This window comes from Chelon labrosus (assembly GCF_963514085.1).
Source record: "Chelon labrosus genome assembly, chromosome: 15".
Lineage (NCBI taxonomy): Eukaryota > Metazoa > Chordata > Actinopteri > Mugiliformes > Mugilidae > Chelon > Chelon labrosus.
This window is the reverse complement of record NC_140348.1, coordinates 17599085-17617258: the sequence shown is the minus strand read 5'-3', so window position 1 is coordinate 17617258 and position 18174 is coordinate 17599085. Positions and strand designations below refer to the sequence as shown.

Genomic DNA, 18174 nt, shown 5'->3' with positions numbered 1-18174 from the left:
GTCATTTGATACAGACATTCATGATGCCAAAACAATGAACCCTTATATTATTGACTTTTTTCTTCTAGTGCCACAACTTTTCCATTTCCCTAGTTCCACATGATAGCACAGTTAACCGCCCCGTATCTAAGGACTGTTCCTATGACTGTGTTGACCCTTCAACTTTTTTCTCTAGCACCTGCATAAGGTTGACATTTACGCTTCAGGTGAAATGCCTCGACACTATGGATTGCCATGAAATTCACCGCACACATTCATGTCTCCCTCAGGGTAAATTGTAATCACTTTGATAACACAATGTAATTTCATCTCACCACAATCACCGTGCCATAACTGTCATTTTCCCTCTCTTGCTAGCTCGGCAGCACCGCTGACACGCTAGCAATTTAGCTCAACGCACTGCTGTGCTTAAGTAACGGCCACGCAGTCCTCACATAATCATTGTTGTTAGCATGGCTGCTAGAACGGCTGCATTGGGAAGAAATGCAATCAGCTGAAGTGAATAAATTCAATTGAAGTTTATCATGCATCTCTTTTCCATTTCCAATCTTTTGAACTGTGAAAAAGAAGCACATACATAAGTCTCTCTGTGTAAATCTATTGCGTTATGTTGCAATTCCATTCAGTTTCAAGGAGACTGACCACATTTACTATCCATACCTTTTATAAATATTTGGTGAAAAGTACAGAGTAAAAAATGCTGGATGTATGTAACGGTAATTTGTAAAACATAAGGAATGCCTACAAGAATTCAGAAACCAACTCCCTGTTTGTTATGTACTGAGTTAAGGCTAGATTATACTTCCGCGTAGTGATCACGCAATGGTCACGCAATGGCCACGCAGTTGCTCGGACGCAGTCGTGAGACCGTGATGGTTCTGCGTGGGGTTTACGTGTCGAAATGCATGCCACACCGGTAGAGGGCGCTATGATTTTTTTTTTATGAGTGGAAACCGGAAAAGCGGTCTCCAGCGGATGTAGTTAGCGGACCAATCACAGCCAATGCCGCTGCGTTGCTGATGCGTTGCTGTTGCGTCGTCTCGACGCGCGTCGAGGATTTTTGGGAGGTGCACGTCTGGCCCTTGCGTAGGACGCACGGGGGTCCGCAAGGATGTAATAGGTCCGCAATAGGTCCGTACGCACGGACGCGCTGTGTCAACGCGGAAGCATAATTTGGGCTTTAGGCTTCCCACAGCTCAGAAGTCAGGAGTTCCTGGAGAAACATGGGCTTTATAAATGGTGCTCTCTGCAGTAGGCAATAATATTTCTTCCTTGACACGCGCCCCATGTTTCCTAAAGATTTCACTGAATTTTTTAGACACAGCTAAGACTCCACCAAGTGACATATAAGGAGACATACGGGGGTAATTAAAGAAACGACTATAAGGTCTGAACTAAACCTAAACTTGGATCTTTGCCTATACCGCAGAAAGTTCCCCAAGCAAAGTATCGCTCGGACAAAAATGATAAGAACATTTGAACACACACACACATACAACAAGTCAGTCCTGAGAAGACGAGCTGAATCATGCTTACAGGAGCGAAAGTTAAAAACAATAGCAAGGGCAAAAAAACAAGAAATAATCACCTGCAGATTCATTATTTGGTACTGGAGGATTTCATAGACCCTCGGAGCATAAACAGACTTGACGAAAATAACTAACTCAAAAGGTTTAGCCTCTGAGTTCTGCTGTATCATACCAATTAAATTGGTTGAACTACCTCACTCCCACTCTCCACACACACACACACACACACACACACACACACAGACGCTGAGTTTCAGGGAGCACAAACAGAGGGAATCATCATGTGTGACACTTGACATTGATGTGACTTACTTTTTCTCCTTTCATCCCGCCGGTCCCCTCGGCACCTGGCTGACCCTGTGGGAGGAGGCCCCCGGTTAATGACTCTGTAACACAGCTGCATTGTAAATGTCACCGCAGGAAAATACGTACGGGATCTCCTCTCTCTCCTTTCGCCCCTTTTTCTCCTGGGACTCCCGAGTCACCCTTCTCCCCCTGTATGCGAACAGAGCAGATCACTGACAGTGACTGACAGCCAAGGCAGGGTGAAAAGACAGACAGCTCCGAGAGGGGAAACTTAGGACAGTTGCTATGAATAAGTAATCAGAAAGATCTTCCAATACCGTGGCATCTTAAAATAAAACTAGTTTGTAATTATGACAGGGATAAAAAAAAAAAAAGAAAAGAAACACACTCATGGCTTTATGAGACTAAGGTGTTATAGAGGATAATGAAAGACTTAAGCCCCTGTTGTACTGCAGCACTTATCCATGTTTCCTTCACCTGCCAATAGATGGCACTTCATGACTGCTAGTGAGCTGCCCTTGGAGTATTTTACCAGGATTTCTTATGTGAAGAAGACTCTAAGCAAACATAAGACAAATGTGCTTGCACCTTGTTCAAGACTGAAGAACTTGTCAGTATCTCACTAATTGCATTTAATGCATTTCTCACCTTTTTGTCAACTTTTGTGGCCATAAGACGAGTCATTCAAAGTTTTGAGATACTGATAAACAATGTGCAAATGTGCTTGTTGTTGAATGGATTGTTTTACATCTCCTGCTGCCTTTTAATAAAGATCACCTGTGATGTTTCCTTATTTTCCGAACGGAAACGTGCACAGGAGAAAAGCACAAACTACGACGCTCCTCAAAGATTATTGTCGTTCTGCGTGACATGTGTGAAGACTTATAAGGGATTGCTCGGGACGCTCGGTGCGGAGACATTATGGAGCATCTGTTTAGCAATCTGAGGAGACAGAGAGACATCTGAGAAAGGTTGCACATATTTGCACACTCCTTAGCGGTGCCCGGACTCTAACAGACAATAATTGCCATTCAGTCTCAGCCCCTCCCCCGTTCCCTTCCACTCGCTAATGACAGCCGCTGCGATGCCATTCATTTAATGAGATATAGTCACTGTTTCCTCATCCAAATTAGAAGCTGTTATTAAGTCAGTAGACTGCTGCCATGTATGAACAGATGGATTGTCTTATTAATATTTTAGGCGGGGAGGAGGGACTGTAGTGGCAAAACTGACTTTGAGCACTAATTGAATTCTGTACAGCTTCATCAGCAGCGTGGAAACTCAAGATTTTACCGAGATAATCTTACATAAAAGTCAACTATATACACCGATCAGGCATAACATTACGACCACTGACATGATAAGTTAATAACATCGACCATCTTAGAGATAATTCAATGTTCGTCTGGGAAACTTTTGGACCTGGCATTTGTGTGGATGTTACTTAGACATGTACCACACACCTAGACCAGACCCCATAGCAATGACACTCCTTGATGGGAGCAGGACGCAGCCTGGCAGCAGGATGCAGCCAAGGGTAGGTGTTGACCTGGCCTCCAAATTCACTAGATCCTAAACTGATCAAGTATCTGCGATATTCACCAGAACACGCCTGATGCCACAGGACGCCCTCATGTCCATTCTCAGATGAGTCACAACTGTTTTGGAGGCACAGGGGAGACCTAGACAATATTAGGGAGGTGGTCATAATGTTATGCCTGATCGGAGTAATTGTTGTCAGGCTTTCACTCGCAGGCCTGTTTTCTCATAACAAAACAGGCCATTGAGAGTTCAGCATAACTGCACATACTTCATTGTTCACAGATAATAATTCCCCACTGTTGGGGCAGTTTGCGCTGAGCTATAACTCAATGTAAATCTGATGGAAAGTCGCTATTACCCTAGACGTGGGGGGGGGGGGGGGGGGGGGAACACCGTCTTCTGGCACAGAGTCATGGAAACATATTTCTATCATTATCTATGTTAGATCACCATGGAAGATCATACAAAGTTAATAAACCTTTCAAATGAGATTAACTGCAGCACTGCCTGTATTTATGTAGATTATCAGTGTATTTACACGGTGAGAGGACCCAGTGTGTGCAGGACGGAGAAGTGCTCCACCTGTGGATGCCTGTGTGTGATATGTTGACTTTGAGCCACCTCGAGTCATCAAACTGCAATTAAGCCTGTCCCCATCCCTCTCTCTGTGTCAACTGCTGCACCGTTCCGTCAGACCCCATTTGAGACTGCCAGTCAGCGGGAGACACAGATACTGAGAACGCCGTCTTCCCCGGCACATCATGCACTGCAGAGCTTTTCTTTTCCCACTTTCAAACATTCACTCTCTGCCGTGTGACTGAGCGTGAGTGGGGGCGGGGGCGAGGGGGTGCTCGTCTCACACAGATGTTACACAAGCTGCAATTTAGTCTAACTTGCCTTGTCTGTTTTGTCCGAGCTGAAAAATGCACAAGGATGGCACAGAAAATCCCTGACGCTGTTCAATTATTACCGCTCATGAAAACTACTTTCATTACTTTCCCTTCGTCTCGGATGTGTGTGATCGTTATCTCCTGCGCGGCTATACTTGTTTCGGTGTAGGAGATTAAAATGCGATTCGCGGGGCGACGAGCTTCCGTGTCATCGCACAGAAAGCATACATTTATAATGCTAAAGCGGAGATGTATCTGTAATGTAGGTGCATGGCTGTTTCATGGCGAGGGTAAGTCAGGCGTGCACATTTAATGTAAGAATCAGAGCAAGGAAGCAATGCTACTTAGCGGCGCATGTCTGAACTAACATGAGTCAAAGGTCTCAAAAAGAATCACAATGTTTAATTTAATCTCAGCTGGGTAGCTATAGTCTCCTGCAGGTTTAACTCCACTGTTTAGCTGGGATTTATTTAAACGTTTTAAGTTATAATGAGCCTACCACACTTGTAAACTTTACCACACAATGTTATACAATAATGGAATTAGCTTTATGTATCTTTGTGTTCAAGCCCGTGAGTCATTTATTTAATAAAAGACCTCTTAAACTGAAGCTGTGAGTGCAAAATTGATCCAAAACCCACAGTGTCAGAGCTGTTTTCATTTCTGCCGAGCGAAGTGTTGAGTTTTACGGCCCTGTTTTATGAAATGAGACTGATTCAAGTGAGACAATAAAGCCTCAACTCAGCATCCAATTAGAGGGAACTCGTGGAAACTAATTCAAATTAATTCATTAAGTTTCATTGTGCTTCCACCTATGGTATGCCTACTGCAATTCCATTTGTTTTCAAGCATAATAAGTGTGTCCTCATGCAGACAACTTTGTTTTTCAAGGTTGTCCCGCTGACGTCTCTCCTTCCTCTGGGCAGAGGGAGCGGGAGGAATTCTGCGGCCTGAGCTGACACCGCAGCGAACGACGCACCTATACATCAAGTGAACAGCTGCGGTCAGGAGGTTGTCCACTGCACAATAGCTTTCACTCTCAGCGTGATCACAAGTAGGCCACTGGAGGCTCAGTGGGTGGCGGGTGGGGGCTGTGGCGCTGGGAAGGAAGCAGGTTGCGAGTGAGACAGAGGGAGGCCTGGTAGAGGTCCATGTCTGTGAGTGTTTTTTCTTTTCTTTTTTTACACTGCATATATCATATGCCTCTGGTGAGCTACAGCACCCCTGGGCTTCATGAAAATGATCGCAGACCCTTTTCGCAAAAGCACTGTATATAATGGCCATCTGTCTGTTTGGAGCGTGAGCACTGAGTCATGCTGAGCTGCGCTGCAGGACGCCAAGGGTAGGAACAGCTATTTAACTTGCACAGTGGATACGCCACAGTTGACTGAAAGGTGCTATTTCCAACGAGGGAGATCTGCACCTGACTATCAACCATGGGCAGTATAAAGTGAAGCCAAAGCAAGTAGAGCTCCCCCTGGGGACTGGCTGCAGTATAGGTCATAAGCTCCACCCCCTCCATGTTAGTGGATGGGACTGGGGCCAAATTAAAACACTAAAATACACGTCAAATACATTTAAAGGATGATTTCTGTCATCTTAGGTTGTAAATATATAATACTGATGTATATTCAAGTGTCCATTTTCCTGAGAAGTTTTGTTTTAGTTAGTTGACACTATAGAAGCAGGATGTGACATCATGATGAAGTTGCCATGCCAGCCGGCGGTGAAGCAGTCTTGTAGGACCTGTGAGAGTCCTTTCTTCACATAAGAAAATTCAGTGTATAATCCAGCGCAAAATGGCGCCGCCCATATGCCCGGGAAAATAGTGCCAGTTTGGCCAATGCAAAGAAGTGGGGACGCATTGTCCATATTTATATACAGTCTATGCTATCAACGCAGAAAATGTCAGTCAAAGACAGAGCAGATTCAACATCTGGTCACACCTATCTTGTCTGGGATAGTTTCATGGGACAACAAGTTTGGTACATCTTTATACAGTCAACGCTGCGGAGATGATTAAACTCTCTTCCTGTTTAGAGGGCTGCTACAGTGAACGCTGCTCAGTCATCTTGACAATTCGCAGTTGCCGCAAGTGCAGGTACGGGTCGGTTTATCAAGCCGGGAGACAGCTCAGATCTACTTTAAATGCCACGTGTCAGTACTTTGTTTTGTAATGAATAATGTTCTGAGCGATACCTTGACACTCGCTCCTTCCGCGGCTGCTGTGGGACCCTGTGGAAAAAAACAATTATACGAACAGAAGGTACGTTATTCATCAACACAACATAACATCCCCAACACAAAACCCTTTCACTCGAACATATTTGCAGCAGTGGCCTTTTGCACTAAAGGTAGCCCTCATAAAAACATGGCTGGACACCAATAGTCTACAGATAATCTTTGAGCGTGTCTTTGTTATGTGCCTTTCACAGACTCCCCCTGTTGTTGTGAAATGCAAATTTGACTTTGAAATATAACCGCTGCCCCCTCGACTGCATGCACCGTCCCGCTGCCGATGGACAAGAGAGAGCGATGCCCTGGAGTGTGTTTTGAATGGATGATTTTGCCCCTGAGATCCACCTCAGCAAAACAGGTGACTCATAAATGCCAATACCAGGGGATGGAGGCAAATTTGGCACATGCCAGGGGTATCATCAGGACGCTGCCATTTAGAAATGTCACACCTTCTCCTGTCCTCTCTTTCTCCTCTTATATGACTTTGTGTCCTCCAACTTTATGAGTTATTAAGGAAGCAGGGGACGCGCTGAGTCATGTGGGTGAAGTTTAACGGTGAGTGGCTCAGTTGTACTGAAGAATATTGAACCTGAGCATTGGTGGCAGGAGCAGGACGGAATCTTTCTTGATTCCTGCGTGAAATAAAATAAGCCAAACCTTATGTCCTGATCAAGAGCTTAATCAGGGCAGCAGTGCATGAAAATAATTGGACACCCTAAGCATCTGAGCTACACGATGCCTAAACGCTCCTGTTTGTCCTGACATGCCGTTAAGAGTCTGACAAGCTGTCTCCTTAAACGCATCGTTCTGTTTGTGCCCTTTAGTGTGTGGGTCACTACACAAACACACAACAGTGTCTGCGATTGGTTTGGGCGCCTAAGGAAAAGACCATAATTCAAGCAGTCAATGGGCCCCTCCAGACAGACCTGTCCTCCTCATCAATACAAACATTCTCGAGTGCTACCTTAATATACCTCTTGTGGTTTTGCGCTCATAATACGGCCTGTTTGGAGCACTGTGAGAGCATGAGAGAAGGTTTTGAACAGATCAATACAGTCTAAGTGTGCAATTAGTTAACGCAGATGGTTCACCATGAAGAGTAATTGTGCTTTTTCACATGCTGTCCTTGCTGACTTTTTTCTTTAATGTACTTGGGTAATTATGATGACTTTGTAACTTTTCTAAAGTGTCCAGTTTTCGTAAGACCCCAGTTGAAATAAATATTGGTCACCTCAGGAGAAATCTTGGTGAAATTAAGGTTGAATTTAAATTTGAATGGTAGAAAGCTGGAGTTTAAAACGCTGTTCAAAAAGGAAGCAGTGGAGGAGTTGTTAGAGTTGTTAGAGAAGCAGCTTTAGGACCATAAGGTGACAGGTTTGCATCCCACTATGTCCATGACTGAGGTGCCTTGACCAAGCTCCAACCACCCAATCTGTTCCCTGGATCCATTTGAATGGATGGATGGGGTAAAATGCAGAGAGATAAATTCCCCATCAGGTATGTTTTACACCATCTGAGCTAAGCTTTCAGTGTTTGTCTCATATGTGATTATGTCGAGAATCAAACATTAAAATCAAGCAGAAATCCTTGGGATTGAAAAATGAAGCCAAAGTGGAAGCGCCACAGCTCCTCATATGCCTCCAACGGGTTCCTCCAAAAGCGAGTCAATCCCAATTGAATTATGCTATAGCATATTAAAATGCCATAGCAAATTTCTGCACATTTTTACATAACTCCCCTTCTTCAGTCGAATTAAAGCTTAAATTTATGCGGAGTCAGGCGCTGCCAAGATGGAGATGGTGAGAGTCACCACGCTGGTTACATGGACACTAGTGCTCCACTAATAATCAAAGTAATAGCCTAATCAGAATAAAAATGCATGAAACCCCCTCAATCAGAGCACGACTGGCACGACTGGAAGGAATTTTCAACAGGATTAAGTAGGGTGACGTAAACTTTTCATTATTTATTTAATACGGTAGGAAAATATCAGTGCCTAATAACCATGTAAACACTTCTTCATCTTATTTATCTGGTTGACTTTATTACTTTCTTCCCGACTCTGACCCATGTGGGGTAAACATCACGTGACGGGACAGACAGAAACATGGAGGTAGCAAAAAGATGAGATGTTCAATTTTGGGTTTGAAAGGGTGAACCAAGCTGGGATCAGCAGAAAACGCAGGTCCATAACTATCTATCTTGGTCATCTCCTTCTATTAAATCAGCGTTGTCAATAGAGCAGGATGAAAAAACTACACTTCTGGCATATTCGATGCTCCACAGCAGACAAAACCACTTTGTCAGTAATGTTTCTAATCTTTGCATATTCTCCTTTTCCTTTCGCCTTTCCCTCCAGGGGTCGCCACAGCGAATCATCAGCTTCCATCTCACCTTATGCTCTGTATCCTCTTCTCACCCCTAAAACTACCTTCACGTCCTTCTTCACTACACCCACAAACCTCCTCTTTGGTCTTCCTCTAGATCTCCTGCCTGCCGGCTCTAACCTCTTTCACCCAATTTATTCACATATTCACTATCCCTCCTCTGATCATGTCCGAACCATCTCAACCTGGCCCCTCTAACGTTATCTCCGAAACATCTCACATGAGCTCTCCCTCTGATGTATTCGTTCCTGATCCTATTCATCCTGGTCACGCCCAGAGAGAACCTCAAAATCGTCAGCTCTGCTACCTCCAGCTCGTCCTCCTGTCTCTTCGGTGAGGCTGAAGAAATATTATCCACGTAAACTGAGCTTTAAAACCGCTCTTCAGGTGATATTCTGGAAGGTTTGCACATCTTATATTCAGATCATGGTAAAAACTAAGATACATAAGGTTTTTATACAGTAGTACCCTGGTTGTTGTATTTGAAATGGAAAAAAAATCAACTGTGTGCACGAGAGTGTGTTTATCTGTTACTGTACATCACTTACAGGTAGGCCTCTGAGTCCAGGCTCCCCTGTCTTTCCCCTCCGTCCCTGAGGAAAAAGCAAGAAGAAAAATAGACTTTGAGTGAATGTTCAACAACAGGTGTGCCTGGGAAAGCATGCTGCCAGCAATTAAGGCTAGACAGCAACTCCTGTTTCCCAGTCTCTAATTTGCTTTTAATTAACAACAAGAAAACAGCTTAATTGCTGCACCCCGTGTGGCCCACTACTCTTTGTTCCCTCCTTTGGTTTACTGCCTTCACTCCAGCTGTGTGAGCCCCTCTGTGCATCAATCAACCCTGCTGCATGTGCTCCTTCACATGCAGCAGCAAACAGACTGAGGCAGAAAACGCCGTCCGGCATAGCAGAATGCGGTCAGGACCCAGTGACCACTTTGGAACGTTTAGCTTTGTTTTATTTTTGCCATTCTTGGGAGTTACGAAACGCCCCAGTGCCGAAAGCCGGCGAATCTTGGAAAGAGCTGACATCTTAACGAGATGTAATGCTATCTGAATCCAAACCGAAGTTGGTGTAATTTACATCGAGGGGGTTTATGTCCTCACGAGAAAAGAGGGATAAAGCTCCGTGGATATCCGTGCAGCTATCCACTGGCAGAGCATCGCTGGCTCTGTGTTGGGGAATTATCGAGCTTTTGCGCACACAAGACAGATGTAAAATCAACTCAATTAGGAGATGGGTAATACTCCGGCCAATATCAATTCACAGCGCGGCCGCGTAATCGACGGCAGACGTACAAGACAATGCAGATTACCTCCTTCTAGTATGAATGTCATCATCTGACACAATTGCCACAGAGAAACACTGTTTAACTCTCCTACTGTACGTGCTATTATGGGTGACGGAAAAAAAACACTTCTCTCCTCCGTCAAGTTAGAGACTGAGTAGATCTGCGGAGAGGAAAGGGCTCACAGGCTGCTGAAAGAAAAAAGTTGAGAATCACAAAGCGACGCCCCCGACTCTTCCCTACTGACACTCCACGTACGCAGACTTTGATTAACTGGGTCAAATTTGACATAACACATTTGCCTGCAACAAAGACGGCAGAGGGAACTTCACTGAGAGCTACAGCTTTTAATCATGTGTTTGCATGTACGGTCATGCTCGTACGCCATGCGTTTCCCTGTTTGTAGATTACTGGATTATGTAGAGAGGGAAATGTGTAGTATAGTAAATATTAACCTTAATAATGGCACAACAGAACCGACGAGCGCCCGCTCTTGGGAAATGCGCGGCTTCCTCTGTTTCGATGTGTTTGATGTGCCAACAAAGCCTTGGCCAGCGTCTTTTGATCATCTGCGTTAATGTAACACTGATGCTACTATATATGAGCTTTAATGTGAGAGCGAATGGGTGATTAGAAGTCGTATTGCCTTGATGTTTTAGAAGAGCGCCTTTAAATCTTAAAATCCTTCAATTATTTGGAATAACGTCTTTGAAATGCACAGTAATTGAGGCTGCTTACCTTTGTGGCCTGAAAAAAGCAGCCATACGCATCAGGGTGCCATACTGGGTACACTCAAAGCTGACTTTTGTGTATAAAAAGTCTATTTTTCACAAGACAGCCTTTCAGTGAGGAATGTGGATGGCGTTATTTTTTATTTTTTTCTCCTTCTCTTTCACTGATAACGAATAGGCTGACACTGAATCACTGCTACGCTTGCAGAAAGATCAGACTGTTTGTTCTAGCCTTAGTCCCTGCTGCTGCCCTTTCCCCCTCAGAACACAACAACAAAAGCAAATTACACAGATAAGTAATTTAGCTGATGAATATTTCATACGCTATTATTCCAAGTAGGTCATGAATTATGCAGTTTTTCAAAATTATTTCTCCGCGTTTGCCCTTAAATCTCTTTTAACTCCAAAGTACATTACTAATTTTGCGTCCATGTATTTGCATAGTATCGTCTGAATAAATAGTACGGCTCTCGATCTCAGTCTCTCATCTAGTGAAGCCAGGACGGCTAAATGACGATCTGAGGTTAACTCCACATTAGCAGACGTAGACCTGAAGCTTACCTGCACAGTTTAGCTTAGGGCATTAGATTTGTACTTACTTGCCAATGAATATAAACCGAAAGAAAAATAATGCACTGTGGCACAATCAAATAAATCACACCGTTATGATGATTATATTTATCTTGCCTCAGTCTAAGACGTCTTTGTGGTATTTCGTCTAACCTCATTGACATACACAATCTGGTCACAGCTGTCTGTACTGGCTCTGTGTATCTGATTTATCTGTGTGCAGATAAACTCAGTCGGGGGTGTCGACGCTGGAAGCCCGTGTCTGAGTTTTTCTTCTTTGATAACATATTAATATTCATTCAATATTCATAAAAGCCCAGACAATCATTTCCACAACAAAGCGGCCCATTAAAACGGCCGCGTCGGGCGACCTTGGTGTCGCGCCGACACGTTTCCGTCCAGGGGACCCTCCGGTTGGTGCGACATCCCCGACAAATCTGTGCAAGGTGACACGAAATAATTAGTCACAGCTGTCGCCGCCGTTTGCACCCTCCAAACTGAAAGACCTGCCGGTGACACAGAGAGATAGATACCTCTAAAGGGACGCGGAGATTATCGATACACCGACAGCCTCTGTAGTGCCCATGAGCCAGCTGGATACTACGGGGCCGGATGCAGAGATTGAGCCCTTAGCATGAGTGTTTCATTATATTGACTCAAGGATTTCATTTGAAATCAGTGTTAATGGCTTTTCAATGATTCAATCAGTTCTAAATGTCAAGTCTGGCCTTCTTAAAACTTTTGTAGAAGTGATATTCTAACATTTTGAATTGAGGTCATTTTATTAGCTAATAACTACCTTTGATAGAAGTACTTTTATCTCCTTTTGTACAAGGGCAGGCTGGTAATGCTCTTCTGAAAGGACAAAAACATCCCACAGCTTTTATCTGAGGAAAATCAACAATTATTCCGTTAATGCCGTAACAAGCTTACCCTATGGATGTACAGTACAGTGTTTAAGTTACACTAATGAAGAAATAATAAGTCCTTTTGCTAAGAAGTTAGTCTCAAACACCGGCCACTGAGCTTTTAATGACATAAACTTAAAAAAGTGCAATAGACTACACACTATAATAACTTACAGTGTCCACAGCAGCAGCATTCAAATGGTTTTCTAGCTTGAGAATATGAAAACTGAAATAAAAATTCCTGGAACATTCTAACTCTATGCAAAGCTTCATTGTATTTTGTTGTTTTTTTTTATGTATTTTTCTGGTGAAGAGGGCAGACACAAGAATAAAGATAAATGTCAGAGGTGAGCGGCAGTCCAAAGCCCAAAGCAGTCTCTAGGCAACAAGGATGAACCGGAAACTGAGAGGGATTTCAGCTTCAATAAATAAGAGAACGATTTTTTTTCTTTTTTTTAAAAAAAAATGTGAGACGGTGTGAAAAAAAACCAACAACAAAAAAAAAAAACCCACCAGAAATGTGTGGCGAGAAAATAAGAAAAGAACGTGTTTTACTTTTAAACTGAACGCCACCAGCGTATGCCTAAGAAATGCTATAGTGAGATATGTCAACAGACTGGCAAGCACACGACGGCAGCCAGCAGCGCCTGTGAATCTGTTCTTTCAGCTAAGCCAACCCTAACTTTCTCATTTCCTTTTGTGTTTCTCCACCGCTCATTTATCTCTCCCGTTGTGTACATCATGATTGTTCCTCTCATCTCATCCCTCTCTCCCTCTCTCTCCCTCTCTCCCCCGTCTCTTGCTTTCCTTGTCATCTCCCCTTCCTTCTCCTGTCTCCTGTCACTCGCCCCGTTTCTCCCTCACCCAACTTCCAGCGCCTGTTGGATCACCCTGGCAATCTCTGTTGCTATGCAACGCTCAGTGTCCTATAAATTTGACAACATCCTAGTGCTTGATTATTATTTGAGCGCTGCAGTGTGAAGCCCTCCTTCAGGTCATTGCAGTAGATTGGAGGGAGGGTGAGACAGAGGAAGGCAGGGAAGGAAATGAGGGAGGAGAGGGAGGGACGGAGGAAGGGAAAGATGAAGGGATCGTGGAGGAGGAGGGAAAAGGAGGGAGGGATGAACTAGCTTTTTGAGTAAATGAAAAATGGGCTGGCAAGACCAAACACATATCCCCCGTGTACTATTTATCTGTTCCACTCTAAAAATCCTGCAAACCTTATAAGAGAAGTGTGAAAAGCATCGCACATTAGCTACTAATTCAGTAATGGCGCTGGTTGAAGCTGGAATGGGCAGACTGACGGCACATTTTCAACTTCCAGCTTAATCCACACGGATCCCGGCCTTTGGCAGCTTCCAACTCTCCCATGAGCTGTAAAGTGTAAAAGGGAAGCACGAGCACGGGGGCCGGATCAGTCCTGCAACACGAGCCCCGATCTGAGAGCAGAGTCAACAGCGACAGTGACACACAGCAGAGACACTCCTTTATGATGACTCCATAATCCTTATCCCAAATGTCAACATGTTCTCCGAGACATTCCACGTCTCGCCAGCCACACCGCGGTATCAAGGCGCTACAAAGATGGAGGAGGCGGAATGTGTCGCATTTTTTAGCTATAAAGCAGATGTGCCACCGAAAAGCCACATAATCCACCTGACAAATGACCCTGGCGAGAGGGTCAGTAGATAAGCTGAAGGAGCCTCCTGAAATGAACACCGCGGGGCCCAATTCAAACCTGACAAGCAGCACAGAGGGACAATAATGACGGGCAGCTTTTTTTTTCCCTTTTACATGCAGGGATGGTTATCCCCAAATATCCTTTGTAATATTTGATGGTTCAAACTCAAAATCTGAGCTCTGATTTTTCACAAATTGCCTCTTTGTGTAAAAAGAAAAAGGGCACTGCAGCTCCCAAAAGTGCCCCTTTTTTCCGCTGCTTACATTCATTCTCCGCTTAAAATTGTTTTTTATTTTGGCATCCAAATTCAAGGTGTTATGTATTTGTATGAGTCAGAATATAAGCATTTTAGTTAGGCTCGCAATTTAGGTCATAAACCGCACATAACCCTTTATTCATCTATCAAATTTTCACATTTGATTAAATTACAGCCGATTATTCACCTACTGTATTTGGCTTTTGACCAGCTAATCACCGGAAAGCTTTACCCTGCTTTTCATCAGCTTGACTTACGCGCTACACAGAACTTTGATGTCCCGAAGGGGAAACTCTCTGACATTACCAAGCCAACTCGGAGTGCGACAGTGTTTTGTTGCTCACGGGAGAGATGACCTTTTCTTGACTGCAAAACTCGCATGCCACTCCCACTCTTTCTGCCTGAGCTGACCCGTCACCCTCTGGGGGACATGTGCTCGGTCCACCTGAGCCTTTTGTCTAAACTGCTGTACAGGGGTTTTAACAGGGACTCGCCGCTTTAGCTCCCGAGCAGCAGCTGTATTTGCTCAGTAAACAAGTGTGCGCAAATCAGGGAAAACGATAAATCTTCCTAATATCCTCGGGCTGAATTAGCAACCCATCGTCTATCGTAACCCAACGAAAACTTTGGAGTTGTTTGCCGTTCACTGACGGGGACAGAAAACGGAACAATCCATCCACACCGGTGTTAAAGTGGACACTGGACCTCCAAAACACACATGGACACCCGGGGATTGTGAACTGGTCTGCTCCCACCTGAAAAAGGCGCAGGCAGAGTAAGACCACGTTCACATCCTTCATGCACACGCAAGCACAGGCAACAGGAAGTTTGCCAAAACGCAGCCTGTCACAATATTTATTCCCCAGTGAAAATTCCTTGTCCGATTCTGGCCTCCGTGGAGGACAGAGAAAAAGGAGCGACTTGTACAATCACTCGCCAGTTCATTAGGTACACCAGTGCAAACGAAGGCATTCCAACTTAACAGCCCTGCAGTAAATCTTAGCTTCGTGAAGGTTACGGTATTCAGCATCTGTTTAAAATAATCCAAGAGAGAGAAGCTGATTCAACTGTGTTTTCAATTTGGAAGCTGTGGTTTAAAGTACTATTGAATGTCTCTTATTTTGACAAGCCCATTTTAGTCAGTGGGGTAGGTTAAATACCAGAAATACTTCTGTCTCTAATCCATTGCCGTCTACCATCACAACAACTACATCTTTCAAAAGGATCATGCAGTTGAATCAGCACTTTTCTTACTCTGTTTCAACATAAACCAACTATTAGAATAATCAGGAACAAGGATTTAGTGCAGGACAGTTATATTAGAAATCATTCCTTTACACTAGTGTACCTAATGAAATGGCAAGTTAGTGTACACTGCAGATGCATTAGATCTCCCTTGGTCCTTTAATCGAACTGAACACCTACTATGTTCAGATTTGGACAAGATGCAATTACACTAGCAGTAAAAGCTCATTTATTCTGTAATTAATTCTGCCTTGTCATCCTTCCCCCTTATAACTATTTCCTCATTTCACATTTTGCACCATAAGTATCAGCAGGAAAAAAAAACAGCATACAGTATGCACAAGGCGGCAAATCCCAAGATTTCTGCAGCAACATCTTAAACCTTTCCCCATATGTATCTTTTATCTTAGATAGTGTGTTGGGAATAATGCACTGCAAAGTTGCTTTCTCTTGAGGAGAAAAGTTTCTGTTTTGAAATGTAAAACTAAAATACTGTGTAGAGTATACGTATTCAGTGTGATTCTGAATTGTCAGATGGCATGTTCTCGACTTCACTTTCATTGATAATACTCACTTACTTACATATGATTGCGTCAGAACAGCTGCTACTGGGCGTTAGTTTAAGTATCAGCTTGTGAAAGGGACAAATATTCAGTGAATCTGCACCAACTACGCAAATCAATATGCTGCAGCTGTCAGAATCATCACCAAACCCGTTTTCACTTTGCCAAATCAGTGCTTCTGAGGTAAAGATCGATTATGCAGCTTTCTTGACATACCACAAAAGACAGTGCAGAGCACGCAGCCTCACCTGCTTCTTATTAAGGATCCAATTAGAGACAGACAGTGCAAATTCCCTTCTTCTTACTGCCCTAGCTGGATGCCATCTTAGGACACTGCACAGGCTCAGAAAATGCCTGGGCACTGGAGCTTGCAGAGATCCCTTGCACTTGGTAAAAGCCTTAATAAAATAGGATTTGTTCCAGTTGTTTACTGAGGGTTAAGAGGAGCGGCCGGGGCAGGAAGAGAACGGCAAAGCCGACAGCTGCCTGGCAGGGGCTCAAATGCAGCTTAGCATTTTTCACCATTCTGACTGGCACACAATGCTCTCTTTAACTCCCAGCCATCTAAATATTCAGGGACGTATAAAGAGATGGCTGACACTGCAGCCGACTTAAGACACAGCTCAGCTGGCCAAGATTGCACCTATAGTCTCTTGGCTAAAGCTTTCCATGAAGGCTTTCCTCTCAGAAACTCAATCATGGACCCCATGTGACTAAATGGTTATTTGTGCAAGTGCCACTAGATGGCAAACTAGTTGCATCACAAATTTTGCACATGGCAGGGGACAGAGTCAGTGAGGAAACTGTAAGTTCTCTCTGAGAGAGGATGGATGTCCTCAATGCATGAATGTATGATGTGTGTTGGGTAACATCCCTAATTAGGCAGTCTGGCAATTAGGCACTGAATACCGTAAAGGAGATTTTTCAGCGGAGGGCTTACAACGACGCGAGGAGAAGGAAACAGACGAGAGCAAGAAGCTGCATGAGAGTGAGAGAGAGTGACAATAATTCTCATACCGCATTACGCCTCTTTTCAGCTGCCACACAATACAAAGGGACACAGGTGGCATTACAAGGGTTCCCAGTCAGAGAACGCAGCATATCGTTGGGTAAAATAACCATTATGGTGCTATTCCTGCAAACAACCAACTCCTCACCACCACACGGTGTGCAAACACCAGAGCCTAAGGCAAACAGGAAATGCAGATAGTGGATGTCTATAGACTCTAAGCCGTGGAGGTCCCAAGGGAGCCTCAGAGCAGCTCTTTACAACAGCCACGTTTGTAGCACGTCTTCGGCGACGGGTTTTAAGAGCTCATTGACTTTAACAACTCCTAAGGAGAGGAAAGAGGGCTGATGATATTATCTGAATTTGCATCTTTATGTGGCGAAGAAGTGATGATAAATCTATATTTAACTCTGAGCTCAACTCCCACCGATCGTCTGAATGTCTGAGCAGTGTTTCAATGCAAGCTGGGCTGCCTATTGCTTTGGCTCCTCACTGGGCCGCCGCTGCCTCTTGAATGTTCTCATCTCCTAATGGAGGCTGTTATTAGTCTTGGCTCTTTCGCAATTTCACAGTCTCATCTGGACTTTTGGCCGTATTATTCATCCAGAGCAGATTGCCCCCATCCTATGTTTACAGATACTGAGTGTTTCATTAATGCATTATCCCACAAGTGAATAGGAGAGGCTGAAAATCTACTTTGAATAAACCCTGGTTCATTTTACAAACCAAATATTTGAGGTCAGAGAGAATACACTGTGCAAAGATCCACAAGGCGCTCTCTCCGGGTACTGTAGCCCTCGGCGAGTCTTATGCTTCATATCACTCACCACGCATAACAGATTACACTGAGGTCCCCCACACTACCATCTGTATAATATCAGACCACTGTCAATGCGCTGCTCCCTGGCATGCCATTAAAGTGGACACAGATGAATGTATCTAAATTGGTTGCAGGCAGGATGAGAGTGTGGAGAATCAGAATATGGATGGAAAGCTGTAACAGTGTCCTGTAAGTGATGCAGCCTCCCACTA

The 18174-nt window shown here is 44.1% G+C and overlaps 1 protein-coding gene across 1 annotated transcript in view; it reads right to left on the bottom strand.

Annotated features, from left to right (window-relative positions):
• The window catches only part of LOC311499988 (uncharacterized protein), a gene marked incomplete at both ends in the record, with an annotated part of 98278 nt that overhangs the window by 39115 nt on the left and 40989 nt on the right, over positions 1-18174 (bottom strand). The window contains 4 exons of the mRNA XM_084561150.1: positions 1842-1886; positions 1962-2024; positions 6467-6502; positions 9441-9485. Coding sequence (XP_084417276.1) covers positions 1842-1886; positions 1962-2024; positions 6467-6502; positions 9441-9485 — 189 coding nt within the window. The remainder of the gene's footprint in view (positions 1-1841; positions 1887-1961; positions 2025-6466; positions 6503-9440; positions 9486-18174) is intronic.